Genomic DNA, 23,127 nt, shown 5'->3' on the forward strand with positions numbered 1-23,127 from the left:
TGCACAGACCCCTGACTACCAGGGCCAGCCTCCTCTCCTGCCCTGCTCGCTGCTCCCCACCCCCACCATGCCCTGCAGCCTTCCTCCCCCACTGGACTGATTTCCCCCTCCCTACAGTCCCCATCTTGTCTCCGAGCTGTCCCTCTCTCCTGTCCCCTCCTCACCCTGGTGCTGGGAGCCTCCTGTACGACCCAAGCTTAGCCATCCTCACTCAGCATATAGGTCTCTGCAGCTCCAGGGAGCCCAGGCCCAGTGTCTCAGCGCGCTCCCTTCCCACCTCCTTGCAGGCTGGCTTCGGGTATGGGCTCCCCATTTCCCGCCTCTATGCCAAGTACTTCCAGGGGGACCTGCAGCTCTTCTCCATGGAGGGCTTTGGGACCGACGCTGTCATCTATCTCAAGGTGAGGGCCCCTGCCTGCAAAGCCCGCCTAAGGGGCAGGGGTGGGTTGCTGACAGGTCGGGCCTGTTCTTAGGTTTCTTTTCCATCCCTCCAATCTTTTCCTGATTTCAGACTGAGAATCAGAGCAGAGCTATAGTTCCCCAGCCACCAGGCACTCCTAAGTTGGCAGGCAGGTTCAGGGAGTCTGTGGTACATGAATGAGACCCTGTTCTGGGAACCCTTGACTTGTGAGGAAGCATGGAGAACTCATTCAGCTCAGGGGGCGACGGAGGCCCAGAGCTGGTGACCTTCAAGGTCACACAGCCTGCCTCCTCCCTCTCCCTCCCTGACCTTTGAGTGAACAGCCTTTTTAAACGGGCGGGAGCAAGCCACAGAAGGGACAGACGCTTTCATGGGTCTTTCTGGTTTAGTCATCTCAGCCAGTGTGGCACCTGGCTGGACTGACATGTGGGCCATAGTTAGTGGCCACTGGAGCCCACCGCTGGGCAAGGGTGGTCCGCCAGGGAGTGGGCAAGGTGCAGGAAAGCAGGAGAGGCTGACCCTGACGCCCCTCAGGCCCTGTCCACGGACTCAGTGGAGCGCCTGCCTGTCTACAACAAGTCAGCCTGGCGCCACTACCAGACCATCCAGGAGGCCGGCGATTGGTGTGTGCCCAGCACGGAGCCCAAGAACACGTCCACGTACCGTGTCAGCTAGGAGCTACGCCACTCACCTACACCCAGGAGAATGGACTGCTGTCGCTGGGTCCGGCCACCGTGGTGACCCTCCCCATTCCCCACCCCGCCCAGGTGCAGGAGGCTCTCCCTGTTGACCAGCTTCTGTCTTCGGAAATCACTGCAGTGACCTGTCTGTGGTGGCCCCTAAGTGCCAATCTCTGTCTCCATGGAGACCCCTTGGTGGTCTCCCTGGGTCCAGTCTCTGTGGGCAACGCCTGAGGATTGGAGGATGTCTCCATCCTGATGGGGTGTTCCAGAGATAGGTTTCCATGGCAGTCTTTCTTTCTGAGCCCAGAGCTGCCACTTCTCTGCCAGGGGCCCTAGGTCCCCCTCATCGCCCACCACAGCCCTGGCCTTCCGAGTGGACTCCCCTGCTTGCCTTACTGTCCTGGCCCATACCGGTACCCTGGTGCTGGTCTGGTGTCAGTGTTGGGAAGGGGCCAGGTGCCTGCCGCATCTGGGGTAGTGGGAGGGGACCCCTGATTGGGAATCTGGTCCTATAGTCTCTCCCTCCTCTCTAAGGTCAAAGGTAGGAGGGAGGGGTTTCTCACCTGGGGCTCACCCCTAAAGCCAAATTATCTGGGAGGACACAGAGGTCAGCCACCCAACCTCTCGTCCCTGTAGGTAACCCCAGCAATGTTTCTGCCACCTCCCGAGCCCTTCCCCTGCATGCCCTCATGTGCATACACCTACCCACCACCCACGGTCCCTCGTGAGCTCCGGACCCCAACTCCCACTGTGCCTGGACATGCGTGTGCTTGGGGTGGCTTTCTCCCTAGAATGTTGTGTGTATATAGCTAGTTTTATAGCCCCAAAGCCCCTAACCCTCCCCTCAGCACACGGGGCTAAAGCTGTGTCCCCTCCCAGCGGCTGTGATGGCGACAGTGACATCCACAGTAAAGAGGAGCTGGAACGAGGCCGCGGCCCGTCTGCTTTCCTGGCGGAGGCAGAGCCTCTTGTACAAACGTATGCGGACTGCAGTGCCCGTGAGCAACACGTGACATGCTCGGGACAAGACCCGGGCCGTGCCAAGTACAACAGTGGCCACAGCCGTCCGTTCGGAATCCCTGACAGGGCGGCACCCAGTGACACACCTGTGGCCCTGCCACGCTCAGAGCCCAGCCCAACCCCCGGCCGGGGCAAACAGGAAGGCCGCTGGCACATCATAAGCGTTTATTGAAAGAAACTAAGTACCGCCTCCCCCTTCACATGCAGGTGGGCACCCAGATAGCTCCTCATGGCTTCAAGGACTTGGGAGCTTTCCATCCTCCCCACCAGCCCCTCTGGGGCCCAGGTAGTACTAGTGCCCCCATGTCCAGTCCCCCCTCTGAAGCCCCTCTCTCAGCACAGAGAGCAGAAGGGAAAAAAGAACTGAGACCCAGAGAACAGGGGTCACAGCCACAGCCCTTGGGCTGGAGCGAGGGGAGTGGGTGTATGGGGGCCTGTCTGCTACTCCATGCTGGTGGGAGGAGGTGAAGGGAGGTTTCTAGTCTAAGGCCTCTGACCTTACTGCTAACTCTGGCCAGTGCTGCAAAGGCTGGGCTAGCTGCTGGCCAGCACCATGCCTGGACACTGGACACACTCACCCTAGAAGGACAGACACCTTCCCTGGGCTCCGGGATGGCTTCCACCCCCACCCAGGGAGCGGGCCCCACCCCTCCTGTCTGCCAGGTCTGGAGCCCACGGAGGCTCTGATAAGAACCAGGACAGGTTGGGGAGGGCTGATGAACCTTTTCAATTTAGCAGCTTTCAGGGCCCTCCCAGATTTTGCCTCTCTGCCTGGCTGGGGTGAGGATTCACCAGTTAAGGGCCATCTAGGCATTGATGGGGGTGTCATTTGTCCCCACCAGTTCCCAAGTTTGCCATCTTCAGAGAGGTTCCAGGTGGCCTCCGCAGGAGCAGCAGAAGTGGGCCCAACTTGGAGAGTTGGTCAAAACCCAGGCTTTGTGTGGGCCTCAGGAGGGGCAGACCTGCAGGGGCATCATCCTACCACTGAGACCCCTCCCTTCCTTCTCCTAAAGCCCTTGCAAAGATGACAGGGTAATCATGCTGCTTTCTCTACTCTCCTGTTGAGGAGTGCAGACTGGGAGTCTGCTTTGAGTGCAACTTGCTGTAGGCCCACCAGCCTCCTGCAGAGCTCTCTCGACACAGTCACCTGGGAGAGCTGGAAAGGAACTACTTTATCCACCTGCTACTGCAGAGAGGCTCAAACCCATATCTCTGAGCCCAGGGCCTCTGGAAGGTATGCAGGCCTCCTAGTTCACTGGCAGCCCCAGGACCCCCTTGGCCTGAGGGAACAGGGTTAGAATCACTCAGGCACCTCTGGGCTCCCTGATTTGCTTCAGCCCTGGCCTCTCTGCCCATAATCTGCCACTTCCCCCAGGAACTTTGTGCCAAAAAGTCCTTGCAAGGGGATTTATTACTGGGTCCTCTCCCCTGGGTCTCTCTTTCTGAGGGATCTGGGTCCAGACAGATGACAGGGTGAGAGGGCTGTTCCTCCTGAGAGCATGGAGCCAGGCCAACCCAAGCCTGATGCCCAGGCCCCGCCTCCTAAGGCGGCCTGTGCCCGCAGAGCCCAGCAGCTTCCCAAGCCAGGTGCCAGTGCCTGCCCACCCATCTCCCTAGCTCTTCTTGGCCTCCTGCTCCCTGCGCCGGAGCTTCTCACGCTGCCGTGCAGCCTTCTCCTGGGCCTTGCGCTCCTTCTCAGCGGCCGCCGCCAGCTCCTTCAACTTCCGCTTCACCAGCGCCCGATCATGCGAGTTGCTGAGCCCCAGACTCTGGGGGAGGGATCCAACGGTGAAGTGAAGAGCCCCACACCTGGCCAACCCAAGCCCAGGGTTCTCTGTGGCCCAGGTGTATTCTCGCTGGAGCTCTGCCAGCCCTCAGCCTCCACCTCCCAAGCTTGCTGATGGATCAGGACCCTCAGGGCAAAAATTTGGAATGGGAGTGGCTAGGAGAGATGAGGGTAAATGGTGCAGGGTTCCAGGCTCTTTGCCCCTTCCCCACCCTAATCCTTGGCTCCCATCCCTCAACTCAGGATTTCAGCCTTGAAATAACCCTGCCAGATTCCATGAGGCCAGAGATGGGAAGCGAGTCTGTCCGAGGTCACACAGCCCATCAGTAGCTGAGGCCCCTGTTCCAAAGACTTCTGGGGGACTCTCCTCACCACTGCTTCCCCAAGCAGCTAAGCAGACGGCGCAAAACCGGCCAGAAACCCCCAGAACAGAGATCAGAGCACAACCTCTGACACCCTCCCTCCCTCCCCCTACTTGCCTCCCACAACCACCAGCCTCCAAGATTTTTAGTCTTAGAGATGAAGACTCCAAAATTCAGATGAGATGACCGGGGAGGCTCATTAGAGTCAAGAGTCAGATGATAGGCTAGTCCTCAAGGTCAGAGGTCAACCTGAAGACTTTGGCTGGAGCTTGAAGGTCAGACTGAGGAATTGGACTGGAGTCAAGACTGGGAGGGAATCCATGCTAGAGGGCAAAGATCAAGGATCTTGCCTAGAGGTCAGAGGTCAGGGCAGTGGTCTTAAAAGGAGTGGAAAGGTCAGGATGAGGGGATCCCAATCCTTGAAGGCTGCCTCAGGGATCCAACTGGGTGGTGGTCCCCCCACCCCAACCCACCTTCAGTTTGCTTCCATCCAGCTGCAGTAACTGCGGCCCATCTACCTGCCGCGCAGCGAACTCAGCAGCATACTGCTCCAGGTTGAGGCTCTGCAGCCACTGGCCCACTTGCTGACTGGTCCAGTGGTAGACGGTCGGAAGAGGCTCATCCAGAAACTGGGGTGGAGACCAGGGAGAGTGAGGGGGCAGGGTGTGCCCTGTGGCCCACACACCTGGCTGTGTCAGAGGTAAGGGCCTGCTTACCTCATCGGAAGACTGGGACAGAGTGTGGTAGGGGTAGGAACACTTGGCCGCCTGCCGGGGACCACTTGGGATCTTGGGGCTGCTGCTGGGGGGTGTGGAATCATCACTCAGGGTGGATTCCTAGATGGAAAGGGGGCATACTGCTGAGGAGAGAGCTCACCTCAAGACCAAGGCAGCAACCCACAACCTACCATCCCTGTTCAGATGGAGCTGAAGTCCAGGACCAGGCACCAGGAGTTTCTCAGGGCCCTTGGATGTGAACCAGGAGCTGGGCAGGCACACAGAGCAAGGCTGCAGGGCTAGAACTGAGCAGTTAGCGGGAATGGAGGTCACGCTGCTGTCGCTTCCTTGACAGCTGACCAGGATTCCCCCAGGCTGGGTCAGGTGTTCCTGACTTGAGCCTCTTCAGCATGGCCTCCAGCACCCTGGCTTATAAAAACCTGGTTAGATGTCATGTCTTCACTGGACTCTGAGCTATACGAGTGTCTGGGCTGTGTCAGTTCACCAGGGCCCAGCACAATGGAAGAAAGGGAGGGAGGATGTGGGAGAGGGACCCTTTCTCCCCTGAATGTACAGTTTTCTGATCTTCTCTGACCCGACTGCACACAGGAACAGAATCACAGAACAAGCACAGGGCTGGGGGTCATTAGAGCCTGGCATCTAAATCCAGTTGAGTCTGTAGGCAATTCCCTTCAGTCTCGGCCTGCATTTGCCCATCTGTACAAGATGAGCTTCCCTGGTGGCTCAGCTGGTAAAGAATCTGCCTCCCGTGCGGGAGACCTGGGTTCAATCCCTGGGTTGGGAAGATCCCCTGGAGAAGGGAATGGCTACCCACTCCAGGATTCTGGCCTAGGGAATTCCATGAACTGTACAGACCATGGGGTCGTAAAGAGTCAGACACGACTGACTTTCACTTCACTTCACTTCACAATAGGGATAAGTGTGCCTGCCCTCCCTACTTCACTGAACTTTTGTGAGGGTAAACAAAAATGCTTTTGGAGCTTTGTAGGCCACAGAATCCTGAACATAAATAGGTGCTCACTGTTGCTTCTGTTCCTTGGTCTCACTTCACCCACAGGGTTGTGAACTTTCCAAGCACCAGCTAGGTTGCGGTCCTATTCATCTCTGTTCCCCCCAGCCTCACTGTACCGCATGTAGGCCAGCTCCTAATACAGGATGTGGAGTCAGAACTGAGCCAGGCAGAAGAGTTAGCAGGAATAGAGGAGCCCTCAGGCTGAGTGTGTACTAGGGGATCATAATGCTCAGTTACATGTGTTGAATGGAGACAGCAATGAATGAGTCAACAAAGGAACCACTTGGCATACGAACAAGTGAACAAGTGAATGCCTGAACTCAGAGACTGGATGAATTAATGATCATCGAATGGCTCCTTGGATGGACAGATGGACTCCGGGAATGCCTGGATCCAGGCCCAAGCCAGGGTGAAGTATGTCCTCATGTCACCTGAGTCTGGGGGCCAGGATGGAGGCCAGACGGCCATGGACTCACCTGAGAAGCTGACTTCTTAGGGCTGAAACCCTCGCGTTTAGGGGAGCAGGACGGGGAGGTGGTGCTGCCAGAAGATGCGGAGCCCTTGCCACTGTCTGTGAACCAGGAAAAGGGCAGGAACGGGGAGCCCCCTGACCTGCTGGACCCCTCCACCGACTCCCTGCAGAGAGAATATGCTGCATGGGTGCGGGCACCGAGGAGAGGGCTGGAACCACGGGGAGTTACAGGCAGAAGCTGTGGCTGAGGGGCTGTGGGTACCTCTCACCTGCTGCCCATGGACAGACGGTTGCTGCCCTTCTCCTTCCGGCTCTTGCTAGTGGATGCTCGGCGTAAGGTGACCCTGTGGGGAGGGCAAGGGGGAGTGGAACAGTGCTGCCCATTGTGCTACCCAATCCCCAAGCCTTTGTTTCTGGTCACTCACCCCAGGTCCAGGAACTTTCGGCGAGTCTTCTTATCCAGGCCAATGGTAGGGCTGGCGGGCTCAGGTGGGCTGGCATCCCGGCTGTCATCTTTCAAGGAAGAAAAGGAAGGAAATAGCCTATGTGGTGGCTTGTCTGCCTCTATCAACTTCCAATAAGGTGATAGAAATTCTCTTGACTTAGAATCAGGCAACCTTACTCTAATGCCTTTCACTAGCTGTGTGACCTAGGACAAGTCACTACCTCTCTGAGCTTCCTGCATCTTAAATATGGGGCTAATAACAATGCCTGTTTCATGAGACCTAATAGGATGAGATAGTGAAGGACAGGGAAGCCTGGCATGCTGCAGTCCATGGGGTTGGAAAGAGTGGGACACGACTGAGCGACTGAACTGAACTGAATAAGATGTTTATGAAAGCCTTATACAAACCATAAACCACTCTGGAAAGTAGGGATCGCTACTCTTTACTGTTAATTTTATCTTGGCCAACTTGTAACCAACCTTCTAATCTTGGCTCACATGTCACTTCCTCAAGAAGCCTTGCAGGAGGCTCCTAACTGCTCCCAGGATATTTTCAACCTGATAAATGTCCTTCCGCCCTGCGTTCCCTTTCTCGAATAGCACTCAATACACCTTGTACCTACCTATACATTTAATTAAGGGATTGCTTCCCCTCAAACTATAAGGAATTATTTGACTGCTTCCCCTAGAACTTATAAGCCTCGCGAGGACGAGGACAGCATCTGCTTGTTCTTTTGTGTGTCCCAGTGCCCAGACAGTGTCTGGCACACATTAAGGCTCTCTGGAAATAAATGAATGAACCGTGGTCTTTATTCCCCACCTCCCCTGAGCCAGCCGGTGCCAAACCCGAGGTCCGGCCAAGTGCTTCGGAGCCCAAAGGAGTGCTTGCCGGCAGGGGGCGCCGCGCCGGCCGCTGCTCACCTTCGCTGTGCAGCTCGGCGCGAGGGTGGCGGCGCACGAAGCTGGGCGAGCTGTCGGACGAGGCAGCGGAGCGGGGCGGCGAGCCGGAGGCGGCGGCCAGACCCTCGTGCGAGGCGGTGTTGTGCAGGGGCCGGTAGCGTGCGAGCGGTGAGGGCGGCGGCTCGTCCTCGTCCAGGCTGCGCCGCAATCCCGGGGGCTCCAGGCAGAAGGAGCCCCCCGCTGGGGACCCGGGGCCCGAGTGCAGAGGCGAGCGCAGCCGGTGCAGGGGGCTCCCGCAGCCGTCGGTTCCCTGGAGGAGGGGCAGCTGCTCACCGCCTACCCTCTTCCCCTCTTCCCGGAGGGGAGCCCGGGCTCCTAGGGCCTCCCCGGCCTGGAGGGAGGGCTTCCTCGTGCCGTCCTGGGCCGAGGGGTGGCTGGGCAGCGAGCAGTGAGAGATGGAATTTCTGGTCACAGAAGCAGGGGCTGCATCGGGCCTCCTTCACTTACTAACTGTGTGACTTTGTTAGTGAACCTCTTAGAGCTTCAGTTTTCCCCGTCTGGAAAATGGGGTAATACCTTGCTTGAAAGGATGAAATGAGCCAGAATTGAACTGCACAAACTAGTATTTGTCAGCCTTATGTGAGAAGTCTAGGGGTGTGGTTCCCCTGGAAGAGTGGTTTGGAGGGATTATCCAGGGGCAAGAAGGGGCAAGAAGGGTGGGTAGGGTATGGTGATTGAGGGGACTGTCCCAACCTTGCCTCCAGGCCCATCGGAGCCTTCACCATCCTCTGCAGAGCTGGCACTGTCCCGAAGCCTGGAGCGAGAGGGCCGGTGTCGCCGGCCCTTGGCCAGTAGTTGGGCCCGGGCCTTGTGTAAACTGCTGTCCAGTCTGACGGTTTCTGGCACTGCCAAGTCCAGGTCTGCAAACCAGGGAAGAGGGACAGAGACCAGATACATAAGGACAGCACACCCAGAGGCCCGCCTCAAGTGGCCACCTGCACGCACACCCAGGCATTCAACAATGTCTCCGAGTATTGGGCACTGGTAGTCCAATGAAATGGAAAACCGAGTCTCTCACAGTCTCCCAGGGAGCTGGAGATGTCAGCTTGTAAATACAATGTGTGATAGACCCTCTCACAGGCACAGAGGACAGGATTGTCCTGTTTGGAGGAGGAAACACCAAAGCTGGGTCTTCAGGTCTGTCTGGGAGTTTACAAGAGAGGGGGCTGGCAAAACTGGTGGAGGCTGGCAAAACTGGCATATGCTATGCTGAGAGGAAGGGAAGCTGGGGGCAGGATGCCTCCAGAGCAATGAGAGGGCAGGTTTGTGGAGGGGAGGACTGGAAGATGAGGCTGGAGAGAGCACAGTTGTAATGGCTATCACTGAAGAAGTGCCAACTAGGTGTCAGAATGTACATTCATTGCCTTGTCTACCCAGAACAACCCACAGGCTAGGGATAGCTTTTATTCCCATTTCACAGCTAAGCAAACTGAGGATCAGAGAGGTCAAGTCTCATGCCTGAGGCCCGCAGCTAGCAACAGTCTGGGATTTGAGCCTGGCTAGTCTAGCTCTGGCTCCAGGTGGTGCAGTGATAAAGAATTCACCTGCCAATGTAGGAGACACAAAAGACAGTTTCAGTCCCTGGGTTGGGAAGATCCTCTGGAGGAGGGACTGGCAACCCACTACAGTATTCTTGCCTGGAAAATTCCATGGACAGAAGAGCCTGGTGGACTACAGTCCATGGGATCGCAAAGAGCTGGACATGAGCAACTGAGCACGCTCACACAGTCTTGCTTGAGAGACTGGCCCTGCTGGGGATGCTGGCTTTCTGTGCCAGGCTCAGGGTCACACTCAGACAGCACTGCTGAGCAGCTAGATGACTTGCAGTTAACTAGAGGGAGCCCTATGAGCCAGTGGCAAAGAGGAGAGCCCACAGAACCCTGAAGCGTCTCTCTCCCGTCCTGGGGCACATGGCCCAGGGCTAGGTCCTGGATGAGGACAATGTGGAAGAGTAGGCAAACCCAACAGATTACTCATAAACCCTACAGCTCCGAGCTTCACTTTCCATTTGTTCCACCCTAGAATACAGACTTCCTTCTGCAGTGTCCCCGAGTTTCTCCAGGCAGAAAGAGTCCTTCCCAGACCATCATGGCTTAAGACCTTTCTTCACCACTCTACCCTCCGGGATCTCAGGGACCCCATCCCATCACTCCTGCCTGCCCTGCTTTGCCTGCTCCTCTTTCTCTTGTCTGTAGACACCCCTTAAATCACCCTAGTGGCTGAACTACCACCTATATCTATTTCCAGCTCTGATTCCTCCCCTGAATTCCAAGTCTGAGCACCTCAACACCTGCCACATCTAAAGCACCCAGGCACCTCAAACTCAGTCCATCAAACAAATGCACCACCTTGTCTCTGTCCCTGGCTCTGTGAAAGACCCCACTGTCTACCTGGTCACCCTCTCAGACCTAGTGAAGTGAGTGAAAGTCACTCAGTCGTGCCTGACTCTCTGTGACCCCCCTGGACTATACAGTCCACGGAATTCTCTAGGCCAGAATACTGGAGTGGGTAGCCTTTCCCTTCTCCAGGGGCTCTTCCCAACCCAGGGACTGAACTCAGGTCTCCCACACTGCAGGCTAATTCTTTACCAGCTGAGCCACAAGGGAAGCCCTCTCAGACCTAGACCCAGTTGGTAATTCATGGGTCCAGCTCCCTACTTGACACTTCCACTTGGATGTCCAATGGACATCTTCAATGTACATGTTACTCTTGGACTCCTGACGTCCTCACCCCGCAAGCTGCCCAGTCTGCCCATCTCGATGAGTAACAGCTCCATTCTTCCAGCTGCTAAGGCCAGTCACCCTTGATTCCTCCCTCTCCCTCCTACCCTACAAACTGATCCAACCACAATTCCTGTTAGCTCTACTTTGGAAATATATCTAAACATGCTGAGATATTTTTGGTGAAATGACATGATGTTTTGGATTAAGTTCAAAATAATCCAGGAAACTAGGAGGAAAGAGAGGAAGGGGATGTAGATGAAACAAGACTGTCCATGAGTTGATGATACTTGAGGCTGAGTGATACGTACATAAGTGTATGATGGGGTACTTTGTGCTAGTCTCTACTTTTGATTTCCCGCCATAAAATATTGTGTATATGTGTCTTTGTATACACACACTTACATACATGCCTACATGTGGGGAGAAAGAGGAGGGGAGAGGAAAGGAGTAGGAGAACATACAGATCCCTGGTCTAGGTCACCATCACCTCTTGACTCACTGTTACAGATCCTCCCAGCTAGTCTTCCCACTGCTTCCCTTTCCCATTTACAGTCTATTTCCAACCCAGCAGCCAGTGATCCTGATAAAACATGTCAGCTCGTGTTACTCCTCCCTCCACTCAGAACCTCCACTGACTTCCATCTCACACAGGAAGAAGCTGAGTTCTCAGCATGGCCTTTAGACTCAGGCTGTTCAGAGATGCTCTCCCTCTTTGTCCCTCTGCTCCAGCCACCCTGGCTCTTCCTTAAACAAGCTATCCTGCACCTCAGGGCCTTTGCACTTCCCCTTCCCTTTCCTGCAAGGCTCTTGCCATAGATTTCTGCACAGTTCCTTCTTTCAGCTCCTTCAGGTCTCTGCTTAAATGCTTCCTCTCACTGAGAGACCACTCAATTTAGAATATCCCCAAAACCCACAGCTAAATTTTTTCCTATATCATTTATCATTCTCTGGCATACCATATATGTTATTTAGTTTATTGTCTCTCTCCACCTATCAAAATGTCAGCTCCATGAAAGCAGATGTTTCTCTATTTTGTTCATTGCACTAACAGGCATAGAACATTGTGTGTGTGACAGTGTGTGTGTGTGTGTGTGTGTGTGTGTGTGTGTGTACAAATGTCCTAAGTGTTTTATAACTACTAGCTCATTTAAACCTCCCCACAACCCAAGGAGATTCCAGGAATTCTCAGGGCAGCCTTAATTTGCCTGAGGGTATAGGGCTGGAAAAGCTATGACAAACCTAGACAGCATATTAAAAAAGAGAGATATTACTTTGCTGACAAAGGTCCATCTAGTCAAAGCTATGATTTTTCATGTATGGATGTTAGAGTTGTACCATAAAGAAAGCTGAGTGCAGAGGAATTGATGCTTTTGAACCGTGATATTGGAGAAGACTCTTGAGAGTCCCTTGGACTGCAAGGAGATCCAACCAGTCAATCCTAAAGGAAATTAATCTTGAATATTCATTGGAAGGACTGATGCTGAACCTGAAGCTCCAATACTTTGGCCACCTGATGCGAAGAACTGACTCATTTTAAAAGATCCTGATGCAGGGAAAGATTGAAGGAAGGAGGAAAAGGGGATGACAGAGGATGAGATGGTTGGATGGCATCACTGACTTGATGGACATGAGTTTGAGCAGGCTCCGGGAGTTGGTGATGGACAGGGAGGCCTGGCGTGCTGCAGTCCATGGGGTCACAAAAAGTTGGACACAACCGAATGACTGAACTGAACTGATAGGGCTGGTGCAGAGCAAGCCAGGGTTATAGGCAGTCTGGCTCCAGAGGGTCAGCGAGTAATTACCAAGCCCTCCCTACCTCCTCTGAAGCAGAGATGGAGAGACTTGTGAATTCAATCCCTTAGTTTACAGGCACTTACTCTCCTCAGAGAGCAAAGTTTGGCCCAGAGTGCAGAGGGACCAAGGACAGTAGACAGGACTGCTGGTAGGCAGCTGATGAGCATCCTCAACCAGTCCAGCGTTAGCTGGTGTCCAGCTGCCCTGGGCCAAGGAGAATGGCCCTCTGCACCTGAATCTGGGCCACGTCAAACCATGGTCATCTTACTGTGGAGGGTCTAGGGAGCAAAGGGACTCCTAAGGGGCTTGGGGATTTCCGAGGCAAGATGGAGCCAGTTTCTCTCCTGGTGCCTTGCTCTACCAGGCCCCTCTCACCTCCTTCCATCCCTCCTTCCATCTCTCTCTCCCTCTCCCTCTCCCCCTGGGAGTTAGCCAGCCCAGGGCTGTGGGAAGTCATGAATATTTCATCACCTTTCTCTTCAGGAAACCGGCCAGGCTGGCAGCTACCTCAGCAGGTTGGGGAGAAGGAAAACAGGAAGGGTTGGGCTGGGGTTGGTGGCTGAAAAGCCTAAGGAAGGGGGAGTTCACCTCTGCCAGGCTGGGAGTCAGGCTGGACCTGGGTAAGGATGGACAGATTCAGAGTCTGAGGCCCAGAGACTGTTTGAGGCTAGGGGAGTCCCCAAGGCAAAGCTTTCATGCACAGGCCCCAGGGAGGCCAGGGCGGGAAGCAGTTCTCAGAAGCCAGGAGGCAGCAGTTCCAGGCATCGCCAGGATCTGCGGCAGCCACAGGGGAGAGTCAGTTGAGCAGGGCTGGAGGAAAAGGAAGGGCAAGGCAGGTAGAGATGAGGAGAGGCAGGGGAGGAGACGCTGGAGGCCCTATGGCATTCCACACCTAGGAGCCTTTCCCGGCTTGAAAGCCCTGATGGCTGCGTACGTGACAGAGCTTTCTGCTTACACCTCTCCCACCGTGTTCCTCCACCTTCTTTTGCTCACTGACTTCTCCACTGAATCCAGCCAGGAAACGGCCTTTCCACCCCGGTGCATGCTGGGAACTCAGTCCTCTCAGTGGTCTTTCTCTAATCCACACAATAAAAAGACTGCAGGAGGCAAATAATAGGGTGTGTGTGTGGGAGTCCATGCATCTCAGAACAGAGGGGGGTCGGTCCTGGCTGCCCCGGGAGTGTAGATGCTAAGTGTGTTATGCATTTTTTATTTTCCTGCACATCATGTAGATGAGGTCCCTTATTTATGGGACTTGGAGGTAACCTGTGTTGCTTCTGCTGGGGAATCCTGGTATACAGCACAGTGACTGCCAGCAGGGAGTTGGGCAGTCTGGAGTTCTTGTCCCAGCTCTGCCACTAAACTGCCGTGTGATCTTTAAAGCCAGTCACTGCAGCGCTCTGTGTCCTAGGCTTAATGTCTGCTATATGGGTACACTTCTTAGGATTATTGTGGGGTTAAAGTGATATACCCCCTTCATGGATCACAGCTTTGTCATGACAAATGGGCTTGTGTAACTCAGTGATGAGCCATGCCGTGCAGGGCTACCCAAGATGGACAGGTCATCGTGAAGAGTTCTGACAAAACGTGGTCCTGAAATGGTATGGACCTAACAGAAGCAGAAGAGATGAAGAAGAGGTGGCAAGAACACACTGAAGAACTACACAAAAAAAGGTCTTAATGACCTAGATAACCACAATGGTGTGGTCACTCACATACAGCCAGACATCCTGGAGTGTGAAGTCAAATGGGCCTTAGGAAGCATTACTATGAACAAAGCTAGTGGAGGTGATGGAATTCCAGCTGAGCTGTTTAAAATCCTAAAGATGATGCTGTTAAAGTGCTGCACTCAATATGTCAGCAAATTTGGAAAACTCAGCAGTGGTCACAGGTCTGGAAAAGGTCAGTTTTCATTCTAATCCCAAAGAAGCACAATGCCAAAGAATGTTTGAACTAAATATTGTAAAATTGTGCTCGATTCACATGCTAGCAAGGTTATACTCGAAATCCTTCAGTACTACATGAACCAAGAACTTCCAGATGTAGAAACTGGGTTTAGAAAAGGCAGAGGAACCAGAGATCAAATTACCAACTTTCTTCGGATCATGGAGAAAGCAAGGGAATTCCAGAAAAACATCCACTTCGGCTTCACTGACTACACTAAAGCCTTTGACTGTGTGGATCACAACAAACTGAAAAATTCTTAAAGAGATGGGAATACCACACCACCTCACTTGCCTCCTGAGAAACCTGTAAGTGGGTCAAGAAGCAACAGTTAGAACCAGACATGGAACAACCGACTGGTTCAAAATTAGAAAAGGAATACGACAAAGCTGTATATTATCACCCTGCTTATTTAACTTCTGTGCAGAGTACATGATGTGAAATCCAGGCTGGATGAATCACAAGCTGGAGTCAAGATTGTGGAGAGACATGTCAAAAACCCTGGATATGCAGATGATACCACTCGATGGCAGAAAGTCAAGAGGAACTAAAGAGTCTCTTGGTGAGGGTGAAAGAGGAGAGTGAAAAAGCTGGCTTGAAACTCAACATTCAAAAAACTAAGATCATGGCATCTGGTCCCATTACTTCATGGCAAATAAAAGGGGAAAAAGTGGAAACAGTGACAGATTTTATTTTCTTGGGCTCCAAAATCATTGCAGACAATGACTGCAGCCATGAAATTAAAAGATACTTGCTTCTTGGAAGGAAAGCTTTGACAAAACTAGACAGCATATTAAAAAGCAGAGATATCACTTGCCCACAAAGATCTGCATAGTCAAAGCTATGGCTTATCCAGTAGTCATGCACAGATGTGAGAGTTGGACCATAAAGAAGGCTGAATGCCAGAGAATTGATGCTTTTGAATTGTGATACTGGAGAAGACTTTTGAGAGTCCCTTGGACTGCAAGGAGATCAAACTAATCAATCCTAAAGGAAATCAACCCTGAATATTTATTTGAAGGACTGATGCTGAAGCTGAAACTCCAGTACTTTGGACACCTGATGTGACGAGCTGACTCATTGGAAAAGACCCTGATGCTGGGAAAGATTTACGGCAAAATGAGAAGCAGGTGGCAGAGGATGAGATGGTTAGGTTGTATCACCAACTTAATGGACATGAATCTGAACAAACTCCGGGAGATGGTAAAGGACAGGAAAGCCTGGTGTACTGCAGTTGATGGGGTTACACAGTGTTGGACAGGAGGTAGTGACTGAATAACAACAACAGATGGGATGCAGGGCATGTGACATGGTGGTGCTAGTCTAGTACCTGGCATGAGAAAAGCACTTAATAAATGGGGAGCCTTATTATTATCACTGCTGTTGTAATTGGATATCTACTCAGATAGTGGTGACAAAGACTCAGACTTTAAGGCCAAAATACACGCACACTGACGTTGCCTGGACTGCCCCTCCCTCAAAACCTCTTAGCCTTGGCTAGAGATAGAGTCAAAGAGTACTTACCAAAAACCTCATCCACAGGTTCTCGGAGCTTTGAAGAGGCCATGACTCGAGACAGCTGGGAGAACAAGAGAGAGAGGAAAAAGAACCATGGATAAGAGGGAAATAGACCACAGTTGGTGGAGGTAAGGGAGCTGCCAACAGCTACCTGCTCCTGGCCTTCTAGCTCCTCACCTTCCCTTACAACTCTTCCTCCAGCCCCTTGAAGAGAAACCATCTGAACCGTACCCCAGATGGTGGGCTTGGGCAGGAGACAGAAGCAAGTCCAAAGTGCAGACAACAGGCTCTCCCATGGCCCCAGTCCGAGCTGATTTGTCTCCACACAGGTCACTGAACATCTCCCCTTCACCGTCCTGAGCCTTTCCATCATTAGCATTTTCTTAAAACATTTAATTATCATAAACTGTCCAACATCAAATCTGGGAGAAATCTTGAAGACTATTAAATCCAATCCTCTCATTTTACAAATAAAGAAACAGATGGGAGAATGATTGACCTAAGATTACATAATAAGTTATGGCAAAATCAGAACCAGAACCCAGGTTCTTCCATCTACTCATCTACCTACCTCCCTACTTATCTGTGCATCTCTTGCCTATTCACCCATTCATTCAGTCAGTCATCCACCATCCACCCTATTCAACCGTCTACCCATTTTTACATCCATGAATTTGCACCATCCACTCAGCCATTCCCCACCCATCACCCAGTCCTGCCTCCCTCCGCTGGCATCACTGGTGCGGTCACCACCTGTCTTTCTGAACATGAGCTGTTCAGGAAGCTGGCATCGTCAGCAGGGCCTCTGTTCTTAACAAACTCACAGTTCTCACAGTTCTAGACAGACTCACAGACGCAGAAGGGTATAAAGAGTACCCACAGCAGAACAGTGGACAGCCAAATCTCTATGATGCATCATGCATGTTCTGGCAAGAAGTTGGATAGATAGGGGTTTTGTTTTGTTTATAGGATGTAGGAAAGGAAGGGCAGGTGGGGAAGCAGGATATATGTAGCTGACACAGTTTGGGCAGGCTTCCTAGCAGATGTAGGATTGCAGCATCCCTAAACCAAGGCCTGGGTGTTAGAGAGGCGGGTGGATAGCAGATGAGGGGAGAAAGAAGAAGCTCAGGGTCAGGACCACACTAAACAGCATGATCTTCAATTATTTCTAACTCTCAGGTCCTCACGAGAAGGGCAGAGCACTGGATTGGACCATACATTTGACACATTCTAGGAAAGCTAGAACACATGCCTGCTGGGTTATTTTCCAACTCTCCTCTTCTGTTATCACATAGATATCATCTCACTGCATGCTGGCCAGGCTTGGGATTCTTAGTATCCCCACTTTACAGATGGGAAAACTGAGATGCAAGAGGTAAGAGGCTGAATGCAACCTTGATCCCTTCAGCTCTATCCTGGAGCTTTGAAACCTATTCATAAGGAAAGAACACTGCTGGGAGAAGGCACAGGATGGATAGAGTAGGGGAACTGATTCATACTCACTAAAACCTGGTACGTCCACCCCAGGCTCCATGGACACTTGGGGCTACAAGCAGGAAATGAGGTGTACAAAGGGGCCAGGGATATGGAGCCTCCAAGAACTCTCTTCCATTTTTGAACTCTGGGTGCTAGTAACAAAGAAGTTCTAGACCTCCTCTTCCTGTCCTGAAGGCAGATGGGAAAAGAGGCTGCACCAAAGAATGAACCAGACTCCCTCATCCCGTCGCAAAATCTCATCTGACCAGGACCCAGCTGCCACCTCCACCAGAAAGCTGTCCTAGATAGCCATTACTCCCCTCATTCGTTTATATAATTTCTAAATCCACCCTTCCCTGCCACTAGGAAATGAGTAATTTTTCATACTTCATTGATTCCCTAACTAGGTCACATCTCCCCCACATCAGACAGGAGCTCCTGAGGAGAGGGGCCAGTATTCCCATCAGTAGGGACTCTGAAGAGAAGAACCGCCTCTCCCATCAGAATGGAGGCTCCCTGAGCGCAGCAGTGCTGCTGCTGCTTTTAGACAACTTGAGAATGGAAAGCCCGCGTGTGTGCTCACTCACTTCAGTCATATCTGACTCTTTGCGACCCTATGGACTGTAGCCCGCCAGGCTCCTCTGTCCATGGGATTCTCCAGGCAAGAATACTAGAGTGGGGTGCCATGCCCCCCTCCAGGGGATCTGCCCGATCCAGGGGTCAAACCCACATCTCTTATGTCTCCTGCATTACCACTCCTGTCACCTAGGAAGCCAATGCAAAGCCCAAGTGCTCTTTATTCAAGATCCCAGTCTAAGAACGAGACCCTCTTGTGGATGCCACCCTCTTTTAGATACCCTCTGGGGTGAGCTGGGGCTTCCAGCTCACACCAGCACCCAATACATTCTGATTCAGCACAAACTGCTTTCTTCAACAAATAACTCCCTGAGGTATGTATGGGAGGCCTTCTTTGCACTGTCCCATGGGGAACTCTGGGAAGCATGACATCAGGATGTCTCCAGGCCCTTCCTACACCACCTTTCAAAATTGAACCTTACAAAATTAGAGAACCCCCCATTTACACTCCTACAACTCTACACTCTTACACATACATACACACACACACACACACACCATACTCACTCACATTCAAACCAGGTAAGCACCTCAAGGTGGAGATGAACTTGTCCTCTGGACACACTGTGGGCTCTAACTCTTGCAGGCCACTCCTTCCTCCCCAAATTTCCCAATTCCCAGAGGAAGAACATCAGGAGGCAGGTGAACTCCAAGTTCCCTGGGACCCAGGGGAAGGAGAAAGAGAAACAAAGTGTGCACAAGTCCTGAAGAGGGAATGGAGTGTAGGACAGAGATGGACAGGTTGGTGGTGTGTTAGTCCATAGAGCTGCAGAGAGGAGGAAGAAAGAGCAAGAAAGAAATGAGCCAGAGAGCAGCAGCAGCAGCAGGGGCAGGGGAAGCAGGAGAGACCGGGCTCCAGCAGCCCTGAGTGAGGCCCTGGGGAGAGGTGGAGAAAGCTGCCAGGAGAGGGGCAGCCCCCAGTGGAGCAGGAAGGAGGAAAGGGGCTCTGGAAGAGGAGAAGGAACCCAAGAGAGAGAAGTGCAACTGGAAAAGCCTGAAGAGGGGTGTTTGGGAGAGGAAGCTAGGGCTCGGGTGGCAGTGTAGAGCTAGAGAAAGTGGTGACCCCCTCTCACAAGGCCCAGGTTGGGGGCACCTGGCAGCACCGCTGGAGATGGGGTGGGGTGAGGAACAGGGCATCTTCTGCACCCCAGGGACCTTATGCCCCAATCAGACCCAAGTGGCCACTTCTGTTCAATCCGACAGTCCAACTCCTCACCAGGCAAGAAGGAGTTAAGCTTCACCCCTCCCCCAACACCAGTTTGTTTTTTTAAATTAATTTCTCCAGGCAGCGGGCTGAGGGAGAGGATTAGGGACACAGATCCTATCTCCACCCCCTCCCCTGGCAGCCCAGCACCCTACCTTGGTGCAGCCCCCTGTAGGGACAAGGGAAGAAAAGTCCTTGTCTCTTGGCCCCATCCAACCCCACTAGGGTTCCCACCATGAGCCGGAGTGACCCTGCGTCCTCTTCCACGTTAGGGATCTTGGGGTCCCAATCCCTTACCTCCAGCATCTGTCATCTTCAGCGTCTGGCGCCTCAGAAACCCCTCAGGCCCATGGTGCTTGGGGCGAGAACCAGGTGGGAGAGGGGCAGTGGGGTAGGGGGCTGTCACCCCGGCCGTGGGGGGCTCCGGGCTGGCTCCATCCGCTCCATCCCAGGAATAAGGGTAGGGGTCAGCGAGAGGGGTCCTGGAACCGGAGGAAACGTGGCGGGGTGGGTATTTCGGAGAGAGAAGGTTTGCAGGAAGCAGGAGGCGAGGCGGGCGGGGCAGGACCGGGAGACCTGACGGGGAGGATGCTCCGTGCGTGTGTGCGTGCGTGTGTGTGTGTCTGAGAGAGAGAGAGAGAGTGGAGGAGGGGGAGAGAGAGAGAGAGAGAGAGAGAGAAGGAGAGGAACCGCCTCCCGCCCTGCCAACCCCGGCTGGACGCGGGGGTCCCCCGCCCCGGCAGGCAGATACTCGTAGCGTCGCTTCTGCGGGGATCCGCGGGGGTCCCCAGGGAAGAGGCAACGCGGGGGGCGCGTGGCGGCGAGGCGGGAGACAAAGAACGGGTGGAGGGAGGGAGAGTGGAAGGGAGGGGCGGAGGCAGCGGGAGCACGGGGGAAGGAGGAGGCGCCCCGGTGACGGGATTCTAATTGCCGATACTCCGCGGCCAGTGGGAGTCGGGCGGGTGTGAGCGGCCAGAGAGGCGGCCCCATCTTAGGACGCACAGGGCTTCTGACTCCTCTGCAAGGCCTGTAAGGGCTCCTGATCCATTCAACGGACAACCACAGAGCAACTGGGCGCGCTGAAGCGGGAGGGGACCGTGAGGAACAGAATCGACCTGGTCCTGGCCATCGTGGCTCACAGGATTGTCAGGGGGACAGATGAGCAGACAGGCCCTCAGGAGAGCGGCCGTGAGCCTGGGTTCACAGAGGACACTTCAGCGTGGGGAGAGCCCACCCAGGGAGTCCCTGCTTGTCTGTGGGTGGCTGAGGAGGTGGGGCAGGGGCTGTGTGTGGAAGAAGGACTGCCGAGAGGACGCGTTGGCTACTTCTGCAGGCCAGGCTAGGGTAGGAGTCCTAGTGGCTAGCGGGGGGAGGGAGGAAAAGGGAGGAAGAAGAAGGATGCATGAGGTGGGGAGATTGCACCTTATCCTAACAGCCATAGTGGGAAAAGTAAGAGGAGTGAGGGGCTCCAATCTGCATTTTAGGAAGAACACCTCGGTTCCTTTGGAGAAGGCAGCCTGAAGGCTGTGGCACGCCTCATGAGGCTGTTGAGTTGATGGTGGTGGACACGAAGATCAGAGATCACGATGAGAACTATCCAGGATATAGAACTGAAGAAACTGACAGGGTTTGGGGACTGGCTGGCCACTGAGGGAGAAGGAGGGTTTAGATGATTGCAGGTCTTGGCTTGAGGCCCTGGACGTAGAGGGCGATGGGAGTGGATGAAATCAGACTTGGACCTGGTGAGCTGGAGGGGGTGGTAGGCCAGCCAGGGGAGACAAAAATCAACTAGCTACTGTACTGAGACAGCTTGGTGGGGTGTGTGTGTGTGTGTGTGTGTGTGCACGCGCACGCGTGCACGCACACATGCACGCACGCATGCTCTAGGCACTGTACTAAGCACTTTTCTCAATGTCACCCTCATGATAAACCCATGAGGTGGGTGTTTCTATTGCCCCCTTTGTTTGTTCAAGAGCAGGTGGTGAGGTTGGACAAGTGGGTTCAGCTCTCAGGGAAGAGGTTGCACACCTCTGTCCCTCAGTCTGGAGGGGTAGCATTGCCCGATGGTCTGCCAGAGTCGCTGCAGTCCCAGGTCTCTGAGGAGCTGTGGGAGGTGGCAGGTTGGGCCCAGATGGTCTTGGGACCATAGGTGAGGATGATAAATTTTAGAGGGTAAGATTCAAGGAGATCTATGGAGAAGGAAATGGCAACCCACTCCAGTGTTTTTGCCTGGAGAATCCCAGGGACAGGGAAGCCTGGTGGGCTGCTATCTATGGGGTCGCACAGAGTCGGACACGACTGAAGTAACTTAGCAGCAGCATGGGAGTTTGGGTATCTCTGAGTGTCTTCAGAATCTGCTGGCAGCTGTGGGTTGCTGGCTAGATTGTGGAGATCTGGGGAGGTCCTACTGGGGCTATCTGGGGTCTTTAAAGAGAATATGGTTCGCAGGCATTTGTTGAGATCTGGGTGGTAGACTGGAGTGGGGGGTTGATTATATTGCCTCCATAGGGAATGGGGAGATGATGGATATGTAAAGTCAGGGCTGGGGCAGGTTCTGTGGGAGGGTGCCTATAGGCCATAGGACCCCCAGATGAAATCCCCCTCATCTGATTTCCCTCCCTTGTGGCAAGTGTTGGGCTGTGGCAAACCTGCTCAAGCTCCTAGGAACTGGGACGCGGGCAGGGCTGGACTGGGGTAATGCCTCACATAGGCTTGCCCATGTGGCTTGCCCTTGACATGTCTCACAGGTGAGGCATATCTCAGGTCTGAAAACCCTTGCAAAGCTATACCCACCATCCCCAGCCACACACTATACTTAGATTTGGGGGGCTACTTTCTGAAAGGGTTCCACACCTAATACACAGGACAGACAGGCATAGGACCCCACCCTGGATGCTCAACTCTGATCAGATCAGATCAACAGAAGCCTTCATCACAACTCCCATGTCCACCTCAACACCCAGGGAGGTCCAGCCACTTCACTTCTGCGAACTTGGCTAGGTTGCCTGAGCAGGGCCTAAGTCACCTGTAAGTCGGGAGATATGACCAGTGACCTTGTGGTTTGGTGGTTTCTGATCCTGGGATTCAGCCACCTGAATCTGTCTTCCCTGAAGTGTTCCAAGGAAGATCCACTTGTAAGAGAAGATGGCTCTCATGAAGATGAATGACCACCATCTCCAGGTTGCCAGGTGATTCTCGAGTGGCAGAACTGGACTGGTTCTATATGGCCCTGAGATGTAGAACTAGGACTTTTGAAGGGAAGCTATCAGAAGCTAGAACTTGGCTTGATATGGAGACTTGTGTGACAGAGCCATCCAGAAGGGGGAGTGGCCAACACAGGAGCTGACTACAACTGGGAGTTCTGGTTGAGGTTTATCAGGGACCCACCAAGGTGATCCTGAAGGGTCCTAATTTTGGGACTTCCATTCTTTAGGGCAGACAGGTTTGTGAGAATCTTTCTGGGGGCCAGGGCACTGAACACAAGTGCCTTGTGGTTCAGTTTTTTCACATATAGCACACAGCTTCCCAAAACAAGAAAGGCTGGTGTTGGGGGTGGGCCCCCTGCCCTCATCTCTCTTTGGGACTTGTCTTTGGAACCCTGGCATCTGGACTCCTGGACCCATTGGTATTAGAATTGGTGAGTTAGCAACCCGAGCTGCTGGCAGGATAGAGGGCTAGTTCTCTCTGGCCAACCCCAGAGGGATTCTCTAGGACCCTGGGCACAAAACTGCTCTGACTTACATTTCCCATCCCCAGCTACCACCGCCACCTTTAATCTTTCCCGTACCTTCTACAGGGTGCCTAGTGGGAGAGTAGGGGTTGGGTATCTCCATTACCGTATCTAACTCATCCTCTGAATTCCATTGGAGGCCTTGTAAGAGCTGAGTGATGAGCCTAAGGAACGCTCTAGAAATCCCAGCCCTGCCCAGAAGGG

General features: G+C 53.5%; 2 protein-coding genes across 3 annotated transcripts in view; one reads left to right on the top strand and one right to left on the bottom strand.

The window, feature by feature from the left end:
- PDK2 (pyruvate dehydrogenase kinase 2) overlaps nucleotides 1-4,430 on the top strand; it is an 18,771-nt gene extending 14,341 nt beyond the window's left edge. Inside the window, exons 10-12 of one of the 2 annotated variants that reach the window (XR_008712989.1) lie at nucleotides 288-401; nucleotides 956-2,331; nucleotides 4,154-4,430. Coding sequence is in view for 1 of the 2 variants with exons in the window: in XM_055576178.1 (XP_055432153.1) it covers nucleotides 288-401; nucleotides 956-1,096 (255 nt within the window). In the remaining variant the exon portion in view is untranslated. Of the gene's footprint in view, nucleotides 1-287; nucleotides 402-955 lie in introns of both variants that reach the window. The other variant, XM_055576178.1, reaches the window with a different exon arrangement.
- Nucleotides 3,725-19,799, bottom strand: SAMD14 (sterile alpha motif domain containing 14). Its single transcript, XM_055576177.1, has 10 exons — nucleotides 19,491-19,799; nucleotides 15,884-15,938; nucleotides 8,592-8,758; nucleotides 7,860-8,148; nucleotides 6,919-7,006; nucleotides 6,763-6,837; nucleotides 6,498-6,657; nucleotides 4,989-5,108; nucleotides 4,746-4,901; nucleotides 3,725-3,893 (listed from the first exon to the last, which is right to left on the bottom strand). Exons 1-10 carry the CDS (start codon nucleotides 19,497-19,499, stop codon nucleotides 3,738-3,740), a joined length of 1,275 nt encoding a protein of 424 aa, XP_055432152.1. The 5' UTR covers nucleotides 19,500-19,799; the 3' UTR covers nucleotides 3,725-3,737.
- Nucleotides 19,800-23,127: the final 3,328 nt, after the last annotated feature.

Source organism: Bubalus kerabau, chromosome 4, assembly GCF_029407905.1.
Source record: "Bubalus kerabau isolate K-KA32 ecotype Philippines breed swamp buffalo chromosome 4, PCC_UOA_SB_1v2, whole genome shotgun sequence".
NCBI classification, from domain to species: domain Eukaryota; kingdom Metazoa; phylum Chordata; class Mammalia; order Artiodactyla; family Bovidae; genus Bubalus; species Bubalus kerabau.

Excerpts from the sequence above, each read along its gene's own strand:
- SAMD14 (XM_055576177.1), bottom strand. Across the intron at positions 6,838-6,918 it reads CGAAAGTTCCTGGACCTGGG|GGTCACCTTACGCCGAGCAT; the intron begins GTGAGTGACCAG and ends CCCTCCCCACAG. Across the intron at positions 3,894-4,745 it reads TGGATGGAAGCAAACTGAAG|AGTCTGGGGCTCAGCAACTC; the intron begins GTGGGTTGGGGT and ends TCCCTCCCCCAG.